The sequence below is a fragment of the Papilio xuthus genome, unplaced genomic scaffold (assembly GCF_000836235.2).
Source record: "Papilio xuthus unplaced genomic scaffold, Pxut_1.1 DF827680.1, whole genome shotgun sequence".
Classification (NCBI taxonomy): domain Eukaryota; kingdom Metazoa; phylum Arthropoda; class Insecta; order Lepidoptera; family Papilionidae; genus Papilio; species Papilio xuthus.
Genome location: NW_013530969.1, coordinates 4,009,104 through 4,021,203, shown reverse-complemented (window position 1 = coordinate 4,021,203; position 12,100 = coordinate 4,009,104). Strand labels below are relative to the sequence as shown.

Below are 12,100 nucleotides of genomic sequence, written 5' to 3'. Positions count from 1 at the left end.
ATCAAAAGGTTAGTGCACTTCCATTATTTGATGGTCGCCCTACGGAGTGGCTTATTTTCAAACGTAGTTACGATGATACGTGTACCTTTTTCTCCTCATCTGAAAATCTAGCAAGATTAAATGCTGCTATACGCGGACCTGCTCGCGAGGCGGTGGTGGTCTTGCTGGCTGCTGCGAGGGATCCACAAGAGGTCTTACGTGTTTTAGAATCTAGCTTCGCGCGTCCGGAGCATATTATATTAGCAGAGGTTGCTAAAGTTCGAGCGTTGCCACGATTATCTGGCGCAGAATCTATGAAGGAACTAAGTGCCTTCGCTCTAAAGGTTTTGAACTGCAAGGAAATTGTTAGATTATTAAATCGTCCTGAATATTTGGCATCACCGGAGCTTTGCAACGAAATTATATTTAAATTAACTCCTTTACTTAGGTCGCGATGGGCGGATTTTGCTGTTCAACATAGTAGCTTATATAGGTTAGAATCTTTAGCCGATTTCTTAATGCGCGAGGCGGATCTCCGTGTAAGGTTTGGTGCGTTCGTAGAGCCTTTCCATTCCAAGACTTTTACGAAGGTAACGTGCAACGCGACAGATTGTTATACGGAAGATGTTTCTCCTAAGGATCGGTCAGCTATCGTTTGTCTCTTTTGCACAAAATGTCATTTGGTTCGTAATTGTGAAAAGTTTCGTGCTCTCTCGATTCAAAAGAGATTGCATTGGGTTGCCGAGGCAAAGGTTTGTAGGAAGTGTTTAGAGAGAGGTTCGCATCATTATAACAGCTGTAATAAGTTTTCATGTAAAGAAAAGTCATGTAAATTTAGAAACTCTCACCATACGCTTCTTCATAAACCTGTCTTCACCGGCGCCACTCTTGTCACCCAGCCGGTTGATCATCCATCATCTTCGTCTCAGATGGTTGATCCATCAACATCTTCGTACCCCGATAGCTCTTCCATTGTAGTTACTCATAGTTATTGCCCATCCGCGAACCGACCACTTCTAAAAGTTATTCCTGTTACTTTGTCGGGCCCTAACGGTTCTTTTAACACGTTCGCCTTGCTCGACGACGGTTCTACCGCCTCACTTCTTGACGCTTCAGTTGCCGAAAGGCTAGGAATAGTAGGTAGAAAAAGCCGTATTCGTGTAGACGGTGTGAGCGGTATGTCCACCGAAACAGATGTTAGTTTTATAGACCTTCGCGTTAAAGGTCAGTTCTCTACAAAATATTTTCATTTAAAGAATGTTAGATCTATTCCAAATCTTAATCTACAGCGTCAAACTGTTCCAAAAGATGAGGTAGAGCGTATAAGTTTTCTCGCAGATTTAGCTGACGTTATCTGTTACGAAGACGCTGTCCCTACTTTACTCATAGGGGTCGACAATTGGGAAATCACCATCCCTCAATGTATTCGTCGAGGATCCCGCCGTCAGCCCATAGCGGTTCAGACTTCCTTAGGCTGGGTTCTTTACGGGTCTTTAAAGGGCAATGCTAATTCGTCAGATTTAATCAATCATTGTATTATCACTGAATCATCCCAGTCCCTTGATGATCAACTTCGTGATTCAAAAGCGACATCTAATAAAACATATTTTTCTCGCGATGATAGAGATGCTGTAAATATTTGTCGGCTTCCCTCCGGTAAGTTTCAAACCGGACCTTTATTGAAGCCCGATATTGGTTTCGTACCCAATAGCTATGTTTTGGCTCATTCCAGTACTTTAAGTACTCCTCCAAAGAAACTTTGTAAACGCTCTGTTTTAGCGTTCTTAATGCGCGCATATCAACCACTGCGTTTATTAACATCTATAGTGGTTAAAGATCGCGTTATTTTTCAACGAACCTGGAAACTGGGTATCGACTGGGACTCCAAACTACCTATAACCCTTAGCTCCGAATGGATCAGCTGCTTTTTCAATCGTTTTCATCTGGCGTTGGTTTACGCTTGCGTTTCTTATTTGCGATTCGAATATACTGACGGAAGTGTAGCGCTTAGTCTAATCGGAGGTAAGGTTCGGTTAGCTCCTGTTAAGGCCCAGTCTATTCCAAGGCACGAGTTGCAAGCTGCCCTAGTCGCAGCGCGGTTTGCAACATCCATCTTAGAAGCACGCGAACGTAAACCTGAGACGGTATTTTATTGGACGGATAGCTTAACGGTTTTAAGACAGCTTCGTGTTCGTCCTTCCGCGGATGAAGTTGAATGCACTCGTTTGAATCCAATACCTTCTCCTATCCAAATGCCTTCTCTGGTTACTGCTTTTGTAAATCGTTGTGGTAGTTTGATTCGCCTTTGCTTGTAATTATTCGTATCAATTTAAGTTAGCTCTAAGTAAATGTCAAGGTCGAAGCCTTCTTTCTCATTCAAGAACATCATTTACTGCTACAGGCGCTAAAGAAACAGAACGCCTCCTATTACTGCGCTCCCAGCTCAATAGTTTTGAACAAGAGTACGCCCTGGCCTTACGTGGAAGTTCGAATTTGCCAGCTCGAAATCGTTTAAGACGACTATCATTCGAATTGGATCCGGAATCAATCCTGCTGTGTCTATGCAGTAGGCCTGCTGTTCGTGATATCTCCGATGGCTGCGTCACCTGCAACATCAACAAGGGTCGACCATACATTCCACCGGCCGGAGATCTTCCCTCAGAGAAGCTAGCTCACCACTCCGAACCATTTATCTGCATTGGGTTGGATCACTTTGGACCAGTCACCGCGTCTATTGGCCGCCGTTCAGAAAAGCATAGTGGCGCTCTCTTCACGTGTCTTACCGTGCGAGCTGTACATCTGGCAGTAATCCAATCTTCAAATGTCACAATTATGCCCTCAGAAGATTTATGCGAGAAGACGAGCTCCATCTACAGTATGCTCGGACAACGGAAGTTCATTCGTCGGTGCAAATCGCATTCTTGAGGCCTTGGCAGACTTCTGATCTTCATTGTGCCTGCGGCACCATTTATGAGCGGAGCGTAGGAGCTCCTCGTGCAGTGCAGTCTTTTATAATCTAATTGTATGTTCCTTGTCTTTTATGTCTTTTTTATATTTGTGTTTGTTCCATTTGTCGGCTACCCTTTATTTTATGTTTACATGGTATACTTTAGTTTGTTTTGTTTTGTCTTTGACACCAGGGGGCGGGCATGTTGCCGACAGATACGGAACTTTTTACACTTTTTTATTCTTAATTGTTATATTTTTGAATCTAGAACTTTATATGTTTTTTTCTTCCTTTTTCTCTATTTTTAAACCTATCAGTTGTTGTAAATATATTCTTGTAACAGTGCGTGCTTTTCTCCTTCCTCTAATAATTCTATTTAATATTTTCATTTTATCTTTTTATTATATAACATAATATTCCAAAATTCATCTTAATCCTAACGCTCTTCCATTCTTACATATTCGGTCGTCTTTAAATATGTTTTACCTTATAATAATACCATTGTACATCGATCCAATATAACAAGGCAGGAAGATAATAAGACACTGTTGAAAAGAACTTTCAAACAGTAAATCTCAATGGAATTACTAACGGGGGAAAAACTCTATTTAGGACCTTGTATACGGTAAACGTAGGCATTCATTTTTGTCGTACATTTAATTAAAGAACTAAAGTAGTAAGATAGTATATAGAACAATATAAGGCCTTAAAACTTTACGTGAAGCTCCTTTCAATTCCTTTCTCAGTTAATGGATAATAAGCAGTAACAGTTAACGTAAACATATATTGCAATTGTACAAGTACCTATATTTGTTCTTTGACCCATTTATATGTTGCAATTGAGAAACTTCAAGATCATTTAAAGTGGAAACCTTTACTGCATAACTAGCTGTCGCCTGCGACTCCGTCCACGAGGAACTAAAATTTTTTAATAAGTAGCCCATGTGTTCTTCCAGGCTTTGTTCTACATCGATACTAAATTTTCTGGAGATACCTTCAAACAAACATCCATCCTGCACATATCTGAGAAGAAATTCAAAGATATGTCTGAAGACAACCAACCCGCACTTGGCCAGCATGGTTGACTATGGCATAATCACCCTTAACTTAGGGTAGGCTCCGAGCCCCTCGGTGGGGACGTATACATGATGATGATGATGATGAAACATTCAGCCATCCATCTAAACATTCGCATTTATAATATAAGTATGATATATTAATCATACTGGTGTATCCAGTGCACTGGATGCGGGCGGCACAAGACCGGGCATTGTGGCAATCGATGGGGGGGGGGCTACGTCCAGCAGTGGACAAATTTAGGCTGATTATGATGATGATGATGATATTAATCATAAACACAAACTGTCTGAAAAGTGCATACTTGTCTAATTAAAATACAAAGTTATAATTGAATAAGTATTCTAATATTTAAAACGGTTAAATACTTAAAATTCACGAAATATGTTAAAAAATAAATCTTATACGAAAAATGTACATTTATAATTGTACGTACATTTTCAAAGGTAACCTTCCATTATCATGCGGAAGGGATCGCATGATTTATATTTCACGTATACCTCATATATACCGATTTCAAATTTTATATATACATATATTTGATACAACATAAACTTTGGACCTTTTTATTGCATATTTACATTACATAAAGCTATGATTACTTTATAAATGAATGCACAAAATACTGTAATTTTTACAACCTTTTAATGCAAACATTTGACAAATATTTGGCAAACATTTAACAAAGATTTTTTGCTAAAAGATCGTACAAGCCGCAAAATAACAACTGAGGAAAAGGTACAAGATTCCAAGCCGGTGTAATTGACTCACGTATGGGTGAGAAAATATTTGAAATGAGAAAATATCGCATTTGACCTATATTAGGATTATATTGCTTTCATCATGCATATGTTCACGTTAAGAATATAAAATGTAAAGATTTGTTATTTGGAAACGTAATTTAAATTTTTATACAAATGTCACCTCGGCATTATTTTGGTGTTCAAAAAAGTATGCGACTGTTTAGATGGATGGATGGATGTTTGTTTGAATGTATCTCCGGAACGGCTAAACGGATCTAGCTGAAATTTAGCTTCGATGTAGAACATAGTCAAGAAGAACACATATGTTATTAATTAAACTTTCATTTGATTATCCGCGAACGAAGTCGCGGGCAACAGCTAGTCTGTAATATTTCAAATGTTTAGTTCCTAAACAAAGCTACTTTTAGTTTTAAATAATAGCGTTAGTGTTTAAAAAATTATTTTAATTAGATGTTCATTTCAGTAAACCACCAAGGCTGAGCTCTACAAAACGCGAAGTATCGATTTAATATTCATTATCCTACGCCACTAACTTTATAGTAACAACTGAGCATCGTGTTTACTACGGATGTAACGTAGATAACAAACTATTCATTAGCGCCCTCTCGCACCCTACCTGGGTACTATATCATTGATTATACGTTATTTAAATAAAGGTTAATGGATCTATTGAACTTTCGAGAAAACTTAACTTAATTGGCATTAAAAATATAACGACCTCATAGACGAAAGGTGTGAATAGCTCCCATAAAAAATCATAAAGCAAACCGACACTGTCATACCTTAACGTTATATCATAATTCGACTATACTGTACCTTAACAAAGACTTTTTAAAAAGCAACAAATGTCAACACTGTAAAGAATGAATTTTTTTCCTTAAAATACTGGCATTAAAATGCCATTACTTTTACAAAATAATTAAAAAACATAAACATTGTAGATTCAAATAAAAAAAAAATAAAAAAACAGACTTGAGTTATAGCTTTAAATTACAAACGCTTTTCCGCGATATTAATGCAGGAAAAGAGCTACGAAAGTAATATTTTAAAACATCCTGACGCAGCCAACAATAGAGAAAGAAATTACTTTAAAAAAAAATAATTTCTTTACGTAATATCAAATATTCGGTCTCTATAATTGTCTACATTGGATTGAACAGAACTCTGTCTGTCACATTCGTAGCTTACCTTGAATAAAGGAGATTTGAACGCGGAGTATGCTTTGTATTATTAAAGGCATGAGAATTCGGGTCGCTGGACGAAATGCACTGACTATAGCCCGTTGTTTCAGTTCCGTTTTACTCTATTCAGTAACCGGTGAGCTTCAGTCTTCAGTGTGCCGGCGGGAATCCTGCCGAATGGACGTGTCGGCGTCTGTGCACTCTACACGAGAAAATTCATTGTAACGTGCTTGGAAAAATTATTGTAATTAAATAATTAAAATTAAGTAATTTATAATTAAATTTTATATTTCATGATATATAAATAAATATAGGTAAAGTGCATGTGCATAGGATCACATCATTGGTGAGTATAGCATGTAAAACGCATAGTTAATCTATAAATAACTATAGCATAAAAAACCTACATCTAACTAACATACAAAGTGTAATTTTATATATAAATATAAATCAAGTATTTACAAATTAACTTTATCACCTTTAACGTTCGCTAATTCTATTTTTTTTAATTTTAACTATAAAATTTCATTATAAATATCCAACAACCTTTTTAAAAAAGAATAACCTTATTTTATTGTCTTCTATTTACTCCTCGTCTCTCTAATAACTTAAAACTATAGAAATCTTTTTTAGCAACGTAAATGTATCTTAAGTCGACCTATTACAAGATCATTCTTTCACGATCTCCATTGATTACTGCAGCCTAGTGGTTTCTATTTTTTACGAATCAGAGGTAGTACACCTCATTTTTTTTAAGTTAAAGTTATTCAAAAGGATATATAAAAACTGTTTATGAACAACCGAGCTTTATTTTGCAATCTGTTGAGTTAATAAATTGGTTTACAATTCAATTTAGTTAACCGTTAATTAACGTAAGTTAAAAAATAACTACCTGAATTACGCTCGCACGATGTTATTATAGCTAAGTCAATAATGCCACAAACAGCTTTAACAACCATGAAATACTTGCCTAAATTACCCTTTAATTATATTTTTTTTAAATAAAAAACTATAAATAGTCAGGATTTTTGATGTAATTGTTCTAACATTTTACACTAATACTAAATTACAAGCCATCAAAATAATCTAGTAAAAGGCACTCAACCTAGTTTCGGTTTCAAACGTGGCTGTAAAAGAGGAATTTTCCACTACGTATTTCAAATTCACTTCCATTAATAGCACACTTCGGGAAAGCGTCAATGTACTTCATAATTTACTACTAATTGAAACATACTTTAATGACAAAGTTAACATGAGTTTAGTATTTCAATTAACTTAGTTTTTTGAAGTAAATTACTTGATTATATTATGTATATTTTCAGTAGTAATTCACGGTGATAAACATTGTTTTTACGATAGTAAATTTAAGTTTATTTGGTTTAAAAACTAAACGTACACAGTATGTGATGTTCGCTATCAATCTTTTACATGGGGTGGTTTATGTAGGCAATGTCGACTTCCCGCTCACAAGACGTATTATCTCATATCTTCGTGTAACGAAAACAAATGAGTTTTTGTTCCGTATTTGATATATAATAATGCCAGAAAATACCGCGCTTATATGTGGCTTTTCGCTGTAAGTTTCCTTTGTCGGAACACCTGTACAATGTCGTTGTCTGATTTTTTTATACAAATAAAAATAAAATTTATTTTTTATTGTACAGATGTACAAAGTAGAATTTATCTACACGTAATCTTATATCTATTCTATAATATCAAAGTGAGCCCAAGGATAAAATTTCGTCTTCTAAAACCTTACGTAGTAGAAAGTCCTAGAAAGATACAGGAACCAAAAAGTTATTATTAATGGAATTCTTCAATCGTTAATATAACTTAAGAACTTATACGTGTAAGAAAGAACTTAAAAGTAAGAATACAGTTTAAGGGTCTTTTTTCACTTTACTTAAGTTACGCGAAACTTAATGAATTGTATCCTCTTTAAGAAAGTACATACTTGAATAGTTTTTACAAAAAATAACAACGTCAGATAATATGATAAAAAGTATTAAACTTCTGAGCAGACACAATTAGTTAATAAGTGATTTTATTAAATAATAAACATACACGAATAATTTGTTTGTTTTATTGTTTAGAATTAAAATGACTCGGTCAAGAACAACAGAGTCCTTAGGAATATTAGAACAGCTCAGTACAAATGCTGCTACAACTACAACTCGGACGACAACCGCTGCCAACGTGGTGTCCGTGGCCAAGTCTAGCTCAGGCGGGAACAAAAGACCTCCAATCATCATATATCCTACAGGTACGTATTATTCTTATGTTGGTAATGATTATATTATTCGATAGATCTAAAACTTAACACATCATAACAAATGTATCAGTAGTAATTATAGTATAGTTATAAGTATACTGGTTATCTCTCAAAACTTCGTCTAAGCGGAATTAAAAAAAACTTAATTAGTAGTCTATATGTTCTTCTCGACTATGTTCTACATCTATGCCAAATTTCAGCGAGGTCCGCTAAGCTACCTAATAACAAACATCCACACATCTAAACATTCACATTTATAATATTAGTATTTCTATGAGATATTTGATATTAGATTTTTCCTTATCTACAGGTTTACAGGAAGAAATTTATATAGATGGTTTTTGTTCGAAGGCATCTTCTGAACAGCTAAACGGATCTTGATGATATTTGGCATAGATGTAGAACATAGTCTGGAAGAACTAGGCTACTTATTAATTTATTCCGCGTGGTCTGATTAGGAAGCCAGAGAGAGTTTTTGATGAATTAAAATAAAAAAAATAACATAGCTTGATTGTCCGCTTAACAAAATGCTCTCTTATTATTAGTTATCAGCCATAACGTACTCATATAATACAGACTATAAAAGCTAATGGACATCTCCTTAATGTTTCGGGTACTCTCAAAGGTACAATTTTCGTCGTATAATCAATTAACATTAAACGTAATATCCACACGACCTTCTGCAATAATAAATCGCTTACAAGAAGTTTTAATACGTTAAATTATATATTAAACACTCGCGACTGTTTCGTCTTCATAAACAAAGAACATCATTTGCTAGTAACAAATCTTTTTAAGATAATATTGAGTCATTATCCTCTGAAAAGAAATAATTAAAGATTTATTCGTACCTAATACTGAGCTTTTAATTTTGGATATTATAATACATAAATTTTTATCGCTATTATTTCATAATATAGTAGAGTTAATTAAATACTTTAGAGCTGCTATCTACCAAAGCTTCTTTAGAAAAACATGATTTTTTAATTAAATAAAACATCACAACGTACGATTAGACTTTTCAAGAAAATTAATTTCGTGATGCAAAAAACCAGAGCCGCGCATTTTTCGTATTTTGTAAACGTCTAAATGCGGAAAAGGGAGCCTTTAATCCTCCTTACAACCGCAACGTACGACATTCACCTAAATTAATTATTCAAGTATAATATTTATTTATTTAAAGGAAGTTTCATTACATTCATACTGGTATCACCATTCAGTCTTAACTGAACCCTAGCCTAGTCACCGACACTTATGACTTAAAGCAACATTACTGAATCCAGACAAAAAAGTTCAGTCCTTTTTATGTAGCGATAAGGTTAATTTTACGCTCATTTGCTACCCTCAAAACGATTCAATTTAATATGCCGCATTACCATATTCCATTAATCAAACAATAAATACACGTCATATGAAAGTATTTTCGTTACCAATGCTGAATCTGTAATATGTATAGCATTTTATTACTCTGTGGTAATCGACTTATTTGTGCTTTGTATGAAAATATACACCTACAACCGACCTTGTAAGTTTCTTGCAGTGTACACACATTCATATACACACATACTGCATAAATTAGAACATATTTAAGACCTAGATTAAGAGAAGGCATTACCTCTTGTAACACAGGTCCCCACCAACACAGAACAGAAGGCAGAATCCTAAGAAATTGTAAAATTTTGTGGACTACTAAAGATTCATTTATGTCGAATTACGTTACATGACAGAGAAGAAAAATACAATAAGCTAGAGGAGTAACAGAGAAAGAGTATAAAGTCAGTTTTTAAAACAAAATTATATTGTTTCAGTTACACCGGAATCAATAGTAGTACCGATAGTTTCGTGTATATTTGGTTTCCCGTTGCTCGCGTTAACAGTTATCTGCTGCCTCAGGCGCAGAGCGAAATTAGCAAGGTAAGTAATCAACATTAACTACTATTAATTAACCATAATTGGGAAATTATTAGATACTGAATATAATAACCCTCATTAATTTAAAGCTATACAGAATATTTAACATATATTTTACATCATTATATTTACCGACGCTATAACAGTAGAGATACGTAAATTAGAACAAGTTTTATAATTCGGATCGATTTTCTCAAGGTTACAAAAACACATCGCTTCAAGACTAAAAATAGTAACAATTGTCCCACAGGTATTTTATAATATTTGAATTTTTACTTAATTCCTTATTCTATGTATGGAAAATAGAATTGGCCTTAATCTTCGTAACAGATTTTCCCAATAGGATACAATGAGGGCACATTTAGGCACTCGTAAGTGTCACCAGCGCGCGTATCGATGATATAACCTTGCTTTTATTTTTATCGGTTTCGCTATGTAACGTTAGTACCGGGGCGGGTACTTTGAAACTTGATTACATCTTTTTATTACGAAGCTAGGAAACAGCATGGCTTTTCTTTTTAGAAATGCGACTGTGGAACAGACATAACAAGAATGTCAGTCATAAAATTGGTATATACCTACACTAATAAGTAAGCTTTAAATAAAAGCTATAAACTACCAAGACTTTTGCAATATTAACTTACAATTTTGATATATTTTTGCTACGTAGGAGTTATTGTCATGTGTAAATAAAATTAGCCACAATCACAATTAGTACCTGAACGAAATGTATTATAAGAACAATCGTTTTCTTATCTCTACCAAATGTAGGCATTAAAAGCAAAATCTATTTTAATAGAGAACGTGCAAGACGTCGTAACTGTGAGTTGGACAGAGGAGAACTATCCGTGGTGCGGCTGTCCCCTGTGAAGAATCGTGCGCGTGCCGTGAGCCTGGTGCGCTCGCCGCGCCCTCTACCTACCCTAGAACTGGACACGGTGCTTGAAGAACGCTCAGATCCCGAGCAGACCACACTATCACAAGTAAGTAAAAAATAAGCTGCATGTTACTGCATAGTATTGTTTTATGACATAGAATAAGCTGCACATTTTCGCCTAATACAGTTTTACGACTTTATTTGTTATCTAGTTTTTTATCCTTCTTCATTTCATATCATAAAGAATTTATATGTTATTTTAAATCCTTTATTTCGACCATAAAATGTAGCGCACAAATAAACTTTAAGGTAGGTACATATGAAAAATATTTTCTTCATTCTTCATGAAATTACTTCCGCGCAATATGTTAGAAATGACTTCCCAGGGACTAATTCATTGCAGCTGTCGTTGTAAGACCTTACTGCAGTAGGTGAACATCTGTAGAATATATTATAAAAAATAAATAAGGCAAATAAAAGCTGATACAACATAAGAAATGAATAAAGATTAGATGCCAGGCCTTACACACTTATGCCTTCTTCTTAACTCTTAGTATATCAAAGTATTAATTACCAGGTTGACATAACACCTGATCGTGAAGTCGGCACCATATTATTCGGTGCGATGGGCGCGGTGGGCACAGCGGCAGCTGCAGCGGCGGCATGCGCCCGCGACATCTAGCGGCGCGACTCGGCCCAGCTCGGCGCACGCTCGCCGCTCTGGGCCGCACTTACCAGCCAACCTCTCGACGAGGAGGACGTGGAAGAGGCGTCCGTCAGCTATGATAGCTAGCAAGAAATTGAAGAACACACCGTTGTCGATATCGGCAAACGAATGAAACTGTTCTTGGACATTCCACTAAGGTTTTAATAAGTGCTAAGTTCGAACATATTTCGATTTAATGATCGTCAATATACGTATAAACTGTGAACCTGTATATATTATTGTAATATTATTGTTACACGTAGAAATATTTAAGACTATAAGCTAATTTTATCTAGATTAAGTGTAGTCAACCTTTATGTTCTTTTTAACTTTAAAAAAATGTTCCATGAAACTTAAATCGTACCGCTTAGTTCGTTAAAATATTT

At 35.2% G+C, this 12,100-nt stretch overlaps 1 protein-coding gene across 1 annotated transcript; it reads left to right on the top strand.

Annotated features, from left to right (window-relative positions):
- The first annotated feature begins 6,202 nt into the window (after window positions 1-6,202).
- Window positions 6,203-11,914, top strand: LOC106117300 (uncharacterized). Its single transcript, XM_013311540.1, has 5 exons — window positions 6,203-6,294; window positions 8,042-8,211; window positions 10,029-10,134; window positions 10,931-11,114; window positions 11,586-11,914. The coding sequence occupies exons 2-5, from the start codon at window positions 8,049-8,051 to the stop codon at window positions 11,688-11,690; spliced, it is 558 nt and encodes a 185-aa protein (XP_013166994.1). The 5' UTR covers window positions 6,203-6,294; window positions 8,042-8,048; the 3' UTR covers window positions 11,691-11,914.
- Window positions 11,915-12,100: the final 186 nt, after the last annotated feature.

Excerpts from the sequence above, each read along its gene's own strand:
- LOC106117300 (XM_013311540.1), top strand. The coding sequence starts at position 8,049 with ATGACTCGGTCAAGAACAACAGAGTCCTTAGGAATATTAGAACAGCTC. Across the intron at positions 8,212-10,028 it reads AATCATCATATATCCTACAG|TTACACCGGAATCAATAGTA; the intron begins GTACGTATTATT and ends ATATTGTTTCAG. Across the intron at positions 10,135-10,930 it reads CGCAGAGCGAAATTAGCAAG|AGAACGTGCAAGACGTCGTA; the intron begins GTAAGTAATCAA and ends CTATTTTAATAG.